This window comes from Montipora foliosa, chromosome 6 (genome assembly GCF_036669935.1).
Source record: "Montipora foliosa isolate CH-2021 chromosome 6, ASM3666993v2, whole genome shotgun sequence".
Taxonomy (NCBI): Eukaryota; Metazoa; Cnidaria; class Anthozoa; order Scleractinia; family Acroporidae; genus Montipora; species Montipora foliosa.
Genome location: NC_090874.1, coordinates 38,479,528 through 38,488,409, shown reverse-complemented (window position 1 = coordinate 38,488,409; position 8,882 = coordinate 38,479,528). Strand labels below are relative to the sequence as shown.

The window sequence follows — 8,882 nt, the reverse complement described above, 5'->3', positions numbered from 1 at the left end:
ACCCAACTGCTTTGAGAACTCCTACATGCAAGAAATGGGCTTTTAAAAAAAAGAGGGATTTGCTCCCAATTGCTGTACCGACAATTCAGCCACAACCGTCAGTACAGCAGCCAGTGGAGTCCGCAAAGTGTAAACGAACTATGGTAAGCGAAGAGAGGCAACCTTTAGCGGGCACATCTGGTAAAAAGCCACGAACGAGCAGAGCCCTTAAAAAACTGGAAGTTAATAGGGTAAGTGAAAAGTTTTAAGAAAATGGTTTTAAAAAGAGGTTGTACTTAATTTATTTTTCTAAAAGAATCGCTTTCATTCTTCTATAATTTCAGTTGGTGAAGGATTATGATAAAGCGACTTCATCCGCTTCTGTAACAGCACCTTTAACGCCAGAACTTGAGCCAGCACCGGAAGCATGTGTCAGAAACGAAATGACGGCCCTCTTGTCTGATGACTTGATGGAACCTCCACCTGCTTCAACGACAGGACCACGGTTCAAGGATATGGCAATTCAATGCAAATTGATTGGGAATTCTTGGACATTGAACGAAAGGCTATAGAAAGTGTGGGTACGTCCAGTAAGAATTAGCGATTAATGCGGGGATTTTACAGATGATTCTGAGAAAACCATGATATTTATCTCCCCAGGAACTAAAGTGGAAGCCCCTACAGCAGATTTCAAAACCCAGTACGATTTGCTGGTCCCACCGTCGACCTCTACCCCCATGTGCAGCCCTATTAAGAATGTAGGAGAAAGCCGTATGGACGATAAGAGAGACGTGGATTATATTCCTCCGTCCGATTTGGAAGATCATTTTGAGGAATCTCAAAATAATCAATCCAAGTAAAGTACTCATTCCCCGCTTTCATTTTCTCCGATGTTCTTTTCTTTGCTTCCTATTATTGTTCTTCGTATTATTTATGCTTTTTTTTTTCCACACAGAACTTTTATTACCAAACACGAGGACGTGAAACCACAAAATCAAAATAAATACATTGTGTTCCATTCTAACTTGATGCAGTTGTTTGAGGCTTGCCCACTTTGTACTGAGCTCGCCACTGCGGAGATATCAAAAATCATAGGGACTCAGATCCATGTCACCCAAAAGTGCACAACCTGCAGCTATTCCAGAGTTTGGAGAAGCCAGCCCAACATACTGAGAATACCTGCTGGGAATCTCTTCCTGCCTGCGACCATTCTTTACTCTGGAAGCATGGTATCCCAGACACTTCGAATGTTAAAGATTCTGAAGGTGCAGTGTTTTAGTCATCAGACCTTCCACAAGCACCAAAAAAACTATCTAATACCTATCGTGGTGAAAATGTGGAAGCAGGAGCAGGACAAAGTTATTGCTAGCCTGTCCAATCTTGAGGGAGGGCTGGTGCTTTCTGGGGATGGCCGCTCAGATAGCCTGGGTCACTGCACGAAGTATGGGGCGTTTACAGTCAATGAACAGCGGGTAAACAAGGAATTGGATGTTCAACTTGTTCAAGTAAGTGTTCCCTATTATTTCACTTAAATCAGTCACCCTTTTACAACACAAACTCTTCACTGATTTTGCTGGGTTTATTTATTTATTTCTTTATTTAGTCTAACGAGGTACGAAACAGTTTGTGGTGTGAGCACGAGGGACTATTGCGTATGGTGCGTTTTTTGGCCAGCAAAAATCTTCAACTAGAGGTCATCATAACCGACAGAAATTGCCAAAATGCTGCCTACATAAGAAACCACGTGAAACCAAATGGAACAACTCATTATTATGATATCTGGCATATTGCTAAATGCAAGTGAAATGAAATGCCTTTAAAAAAAAAAAGAAAAAGCAGCACTGGTGTATGCACTTGATTGTCAATATTTCTTTAACGGTGGAAAATATCATTTCAAATTTAAGGTATTGGGAAAAAAATCGACGCACTAGCCAAACAAAAAGACTGTGAAGACGCTGGCCTGTGGAGGAAGTCAATGGTCAACCACTTATATTGGATAGCTGTTGCTGCTCCAGAGGGAAATGGGGAAATGGGGGAGGCTATGTGGAAGTCAGTGACTAACAACATCCGAGATGTTCATGACGGGCACGGTGAACTCTATCCAGAATGCACTCACGGGCCTTTGGATGAAGATGAGAGGGATAAGGAGTGGTTACAGCCATGTAAGAAACTCACTATATCCTCTCACCACACAAAAAAGTATGTGCCTAAGTAAAACTTATTCATTTTTACTTGATATTTTTCTCTTATCTTTAGCATCGAAGGTGTGTGAAAAACTTACAGACATCCTCTTAAGCAAGCCTCTATTGAAAGACATCAAGATGATATCACCTCGTTATCAGACGTCTTCCCTTGAGGCTCTTCACAGCCTGAACATTATTTTTGCACCCAAGCATACTGCTTTTGCGTTCTTGGCCATGTATGCCCGGTGAAGTACTGCAATAGTTGTTCTTGATGGTCTTATACATTACCTCTTCTTCCCCAACTGATTGTTTTTGTTTTTTTTTTTCCTAACTCACATTTTCGTGGTTGCTTTAATTCCAGACTGCTCTTAGCTGCCCTTCACTACAATGAAAACATTAGCCAGTTACAGGCTGTGACAAAGGACGGTAGACCGTGCTATTCCATCAGGTTCCCAAAGTATAAAAAGGGGGAGTATTCAGTACGCAAGGAGAAAACTTCCCCCACTTACGGTAATTCCGGCCATAAATGCCTAACCTTTTCTGATGTCGTCAAAGTCACGACAGGATAAAAAAGTCATAATTTTACTTTTTTTGCTTATTTCAAGACTACACGGAAGTTCTAATTGATGTGCTGGTGCATGATTATGAAGAGGACCAGCAGTCATTGAAGAACTCCATCCAGGACCTTCGAGAAAGCATTCCTGGGCCACTTTCTGCCGCCTTTGAAAAACCCTGTAAAGAAACAGCAGTGGAGCAGTTTGTCACGCGCTTTGCAAACCAAGAATAGCAACTAAAGAATATCTCATTATTCAAGAATAATGATTACATTGAAATAAAATATTCTAAACTGTTTGTGATGAAGCAAACTGAAAGGCAACTACAATGAACATGTGTGCTTTTTTTGATAACCTGTTTTTTTTATATACGTAGTGACCTGTTGTACCTGGTCACGTTAACATATCTTATTCAATGAAAAATTTAGTGTGAGGATTGTTTCTACGTTTGAACCGCCTTAACGAAAGCGTAAAATCACAAAGCATGAATAAAAAGTTTACCTCGTATTTCACAGGTTTGGTGGCTTTAACCCTGTGTACGAAGATCCAAAGTCTGCAGGGAATGTGCCGCGAATCTTGTTGACCACGCAGGATGGAAGCGCGACCCTCACATTCTTCCCAAGATAGCCCCAGCACCAACGCACGAGTTGTCTGTAGACAATTTAGCGAAATTTCCTGCACAAGATTATAAGATAGAAGACATTATCCATTTTTCTGTTACTCAACAACTTACCAAGATGACATTTGTATCGACTTTGTAATGTCATGGAGTAAATAGTACACATACTCATGTGCTGTATGATTGTCTGGGCCATGCTGTTGTCTATATGCATAATACACAGTTTCAAGGACCCAGACATCAAGGCAGTTCGACATCCTGGGTGCTCTGTTATGCAGGACATTTGCACGTCAGGTCTCTGGTCTTCCACCTTCTGCCAAATTTGCCCGATTTCTCCAAAACAAACGCTCTCATGAACTGTGGGCATCGGCTGGCACATTCCACATTGGCACCTAGAAAATAGAGAACGGCGAAATAAACAGAAACGAATTGATGTCATTCATGCCAAATATAAATAAAACACTAAAGGATGTAGACGAAATGAAAAGAGAAACAATTACCAGTCTGTGTTCCCCAAGCGATTCGTTTCACTCTCCGTCTGTTCCTCGTGAGTGTTTATTCTTTCACGCTCCACATTACGACGGATTCTACGTGGTTCAAAACAATAAGGACGAGACCCAACATCCATGGAAGCTACTGAAGTTTCACCAACATTACTGTCAGAGATTGCATTCATTTTCGCTGGTTACATCGGATAAAAACTCCTCTGAACTAGTGCTATCAGCACGAGCCGCCATAATTTTCTCTATTGCGCAATATTTGTGTTCCACTGCTGACGTCACAAACACCCGCTATTGTTTTAACCGGGAAGTGAATCCTTGAAAGAAAATTTCATTTTTCGCCCTAAACATTTGGAATTGGCCAAAATAAATAACAAAACCTTTTTCACTACCACATAGTAGTATAGGAGTTGGGGGTACCAGATCATTTTTTGATCTGTTACCAAACCCAACTCCTATACTACTTTCCATATAATGGTTTCATATTTTTGATCTCGTATTACCAATTATTGATCTCGTATTTATGATCTCATATTTTTGAAAATCTATATGTTATTTAAAATGCGTGACTTTCTTAGAAAAATCACAAAGCATGACATTCTCGGAAATAAAGAAAGGGGGTTCCCCCGTGATTTTTAACCAACCACAAGCTTCACATTTTTACTTCACAATTGTGAAATATTTCAGTGAAACTTTTCAAATTTGTGAAATTATTTTGTGAAGTTGCATGCATAAGTAAATGAAACGGAAACAATCACCATAGCGTGACATTTTGGCTAACTTTATGAGTAAACTTTGTAAGTAAACTTTATGAGTGAACTTTATCATTCAGATTGTGGTTGCGGTACTTGTATGTAGACCGGCACTGCTGTGCCGTGACGTCAGCAGCCAACTTTTTATATTTTATAGTGACCGTATGCATAACTTGTCACACCATTATCGTCAATGTACCGCTTGTCATTGAAGCAAGATAATGACACTTTATTCAACTCATAGCTTCCAAGTTGATGTAAGTTGCTTCTAATCGTTTTCATTGTGTGATGCATTTGTTCATTATTAAACAGTACGTTTTTATAATTTTCATGAGTGATGTTCTTTTTGATGATATTCTTTTTGATTCCCTTTGCTGTTTTATTATTTTGACTATTATCCTTGATATATGAATACATTTTCGATCTCAATCCGATGAATTCAGCTACTGGAATGCTTTGGCATTCATCTTTGAATTTGCCGATTACTTTCTTATTAGTGTTATCATAGCATGGACTGTTTTCAGGGTAGTCGCTGTTATCGAATTTGTCTTTATCATTCCAGAAATCTCTATAGACGTCTTCGGTTTCGATTTCATATGTAAGACTATCTGTGTCTGTGAATAATAATTTTGCTTTGCTACCGTATTTTTGTTTGATATAATTATAATGAAAATCATACATTAACGTCTTGCTTAGATCTAAGATACACATACCCACATATGCCGGTCTGTTTAAGGTTAGTGTTTCTTTGATCTTATGAACAGCTACTAAATTTTCATTAAAGATCTTGCTGCTAACATATGTTGGTTTAGCAGCCATTTTTAATAGTTTGTTTTCATCAGTCACTAATCTGACATCTACTCTTTTTCTAATGTTTTCCATTGTTTTACCAAAGACGCTGTTGTTCATTAGTTTGAAGAAATCTTTCTCGAAAGCATTTTTAGCATTAGTTCTTTTCTCAGTATTAAAGTCAATATATTGCTTCAACCATGCAGACTGATTGAACTCTAGTACTCGATGGACTTTAGTTATTTTCAAACCAAGATCAGTGTACAATTGTAGTTTTCTGTAATGAAGAACGTACTTTTCTTTATTGCTTAATGTAGGTATCAGTTTATGAACTGAACCAGTTGATACATTAAATTTATCGGCTATTTCTTGACAATAATTAGAAAGCATATCTTTGTTGACTTTTATTTTTTCAGGTCCCAGAGGGTAGTCATTATGCAAATCATGTAGTTCTTCTGGATATGCTAGGTCGACTTCTAGTATTAAACCTTTATTGGTATCTTCTGTGTACTTGGCTAAGTCTATCTTATCAATATGGTTTTTAGTCATCCATTTGAAACCGCCAGTTGGTAAATATTGGCTCATTGCCCAACCATACAGATTGTTAGCATCTAGATACATGATATATTTTGAGGGCGCCTTTTCATCATATGTTTTCATGTATTTATTATTCGACTTTCCGTATCGGTTGGCTATGTAACTGATACCTCCACGCATGCCTTTTTCAATGAATTGAAACATATCAATATCAGTCATAAGCTCTAATTTAATGTTGGTCATTTTTAACATACTATCCCAACTAAGACCAGGACTACTGAAGTAATGACATGGATCTAGTTTATAGTATTCTAAGCATGTTCTCCTAAAGTTTTCAAACACATCTGCTAACAGAAGTATGTCGGATTTAAGATATAAGTCATGGTACTCACCCATATTTTTCAGATCATCTGTTATATCCTCATCATTTAATATACTGTAAAATTCTTCTTTTGGTGGTAGCTTTTCATTGAATTTATCAAAACTGTCCATGAAGTCGTATGGATATACTCCTTTTTGTGACATTAAATCAAGTTTTTCACCTTTGAATTTTTGAGATGTATATTTTAATGATTCTTTTGGTAGGTTGCTAACTAGTTTATCAAGACTTGAGCTCATAAATTGAAAACTATCAATGAAGGTCAGATGATTACCCAACATGAAAGCCATATATTTCTCCATGTTATTGGGAATTGCATTGATGTTCATTTGGCACTTTTCACCTTTCTTGTTTGTATATGTATGCTTCTTGACTGTTTCACCGATCTCTTGCATTATGAAATGTGAATCATAACCTCTCAAATTATGAAATATTACTGGAATTTTGTCAGTTATTCGAAAGTTAAGATTACAATCTTGATGAGAGGATCCTCTGTACTGACCAGTGATATGACAGTGATCTCTGCCTCTTACATCGGTTTTATTATATCCTTTCTCACATATGTGACATTTATCAGCTTTTTGGAATTTTTCTTCATCATCTTCAGTCATTGTTAATGGTTTAGTGAATTCTTTTTTCATAACATTCTTACAATATTTGACTTCCTCTTGCATAGCTTCCATAAATTTGTAAACGGCTTTTTCACCTCTGTAGATTTTTACTGGTTTTGTGTATTTATCATCATAACAACAAACAACCTTGTATCCATAACCACAGTCTGTATGCTTCTGGTAAGCTTCAGTAAATGATTTGTTATTATTGGGTTGACAACCATGTATTTTTACAGTAATAGCCTCAAAATCTGCATAAATGACGAATGGTACTGGTAGTTGTTTATGGAAATTATTGAATTTTAATATGCTGTTGTCTTTTGTTGGCATTTTAATCGCTTGTGTGCCATTTACTTGTATACAGTTTTCTTTGTGATCAGTTAATACTCTTTCAGAACTGAAATACTGAAGACAATACGTGCAGAAATGTTTCCTCTCTTTGTGCTTTGTTTGATTGTACATGAATTTGTTGAAATCTTTGATTAATACATAGTGATTTTGTTTTCTGTAATTAATAATAAATTCATATGGTCTGCATACTTTTCTTTTGAAACATGAATTGGATATGGTTGTTTATCTTCATAACCGAAAACATTGATGTTTATTTCATTCTGCTTTTCTATTTTGCTGTACTCTTTGGTAGTGACTGGAAATTCAATTCCTGAATAATCCAAATTTTCAATATATTGTTTGTCGAATTTTTTGATTCTCTGTGGGTATATGTCTTGTGGATTCAAATGTCTGATATGACACCACCTGAAGCATTCATTATCCTCATTTTTCATGTTGATCAATACCTTTGCACTGTTTCTGAGTTCTGTAGGTAGTTTTATGTAAGAAGATCCTTTTATAGGTTCGTACTTGACGATGTTGATATAATGATTCTCAATTGACAAAATAACCCAACCAGATCCTTCTGAAATCCATTGAGCTATTTTGTTCAATATTTGCTGTTTTGACAAAGATAAAGCTGGTTCAATTTGTGTGTTATTTGTTGTTGTTTGTGGTTGACTGTTGAAATAAGCAGTTTTAATCACTCTTTCTTCATTGCCTGTTTCTTTTTCAAATGTTACCCTCAGTGTTTCAACAAATTTTAGTCCTTTCATTGATATTAATATGTTTTCAATATGTTTAGCAGCAGCCTTCCTTGTGTTGTTTAGTTGCACTAATGGGTCTTTGTTATTTTTGACATTTATCTCATAAGACTTTGTGAACCCTTTCAGAGCTTTGTCTGTTTGCTCTATTTTGGTTCTTGGTGCTGGCACTGGTCTTTTGGTTCTTGGTGCTGGCACTGGTTTGTATCCATCTCTGAACTCTATTGGTGGAAGAATTATGTTTTTTTCATAATCTTGAACCATTTGATTCACACTCTTACGAGATGATGGGATTGGTCTAATTGGTTTTTTATCTTGCTTTAATAGCAATCTGATTAGTTCTGATTTACTGAGCTTTTTAAGATCGCTCTTGTTCATATTATTATGTGAGATATTATTTTTCATTTATATATTAACTATATATTTATTTCTTTAAGTACCTATGCATGTGCGTTTGAATATGGTCAAAATTCGAAGTGTCCAGTTATGAACACGATGAACTGTCAATGTAGGATAAATTATTAGGAATTATTCATTTTCAGGATTATTATAAATTAATGCTTTTTCGTAATGTTTTTTTGTCCGAAGATGGTTGTGTTTGCCGGCTAAACTGTAATTTTTGCCATTTTCGCATATGTAACAATGCCAAGGCTTGCTGAGCATGTAATCTGTTTTTCGTTGTTTTCTTTCTATGTCTGTGAATAAACGAGATCTTCCTCGCTCTCTTTTTGCTTTGACTTTTTCATTTTCCATAATAATACTATGTGTCTTTATTTTCTTAAGTACCTATGTGCGTTTAATCTGTTTTTGGTCTGCGTTTTATGTATCTGTTGCTTTCTTCCATGTGTTTGATCACTTCGAATATCACATCATCATAACAATTGC

The 8,882-nt window shown here is 36.6% G+C and overlaps 2 protein-coding genes across 2 annotated transcripts; one reads left to right on the top strand and one right to left on the bottom strand.

Moving 5' to 3' along the window:
* Window positions 1-1,007: 1,007 nt before the first annotated feature.
* Window positions 1,008-2,746, top strand: LOC138009070 (uncharacterized). The gene is made up of 5 exons (XM_068856373.1): window positions 1,008-1,484; window positions 1,583-1,775; window positions 1,884-2,141; window positions 2,236-2,407; window positions 2,524-2,746. The coding sequence occupies exons 1-5, from the start codon at window positions 1,008-1,010 to the stop codon at window positions 2,729-2,731; spliced, it is 1,308 nt and encodes a 435-aa protein (XP_068712474.1). The 3' UTR covers window positions 2,732-2,746.
* A 1,985-nt stretch (window positions 2,747-4,731) lies between these two features.
* Window positions 4,732-7,233, bottom strand: LOC138005523 (uncharacterized). The gene has a single exon (XM_068851741.1). The coding sequence runs from the start codon at window positions 7,231-7,233 to the stop codon at window positions 4,732-4,734; it is 2,502 nt and encodes an 833-aa protein (XP_068707842.1).
* Window positions 7,234-8,882: the final 1,649 nt, after the last annotated feature.

Coding starts and splice junctions, on each gene's coding strand:
- LOC138009070 (XM_068856373.1), top strand. CDS start 1,008: ATGCAGTTGTTTGAGGCTTGCCCACTTTGTACTGAGCTCGCCACTGCG. Junction 1,485..1,582: donor TGGATGTTCAACTTGTTCAA/GTAAGTGTTCCC, acceptor TTCTTTATTTAG/TCTAACGAGGTACGAAACAG. Junction 2,142..2,235: donor TAAGGAGTGGTTACAGCCAT/GTAAGAAACTCA, acceptor TCTTATCTTTAG/CATCGAAGGTGTGTGAAAAA.
- LOC138005523 (XM_068851741.1), bottom strand. CDS start 7,233: ATGCCAACAAAAGACAACAGCATATTAAAATTCAATAATTTCCATAAA.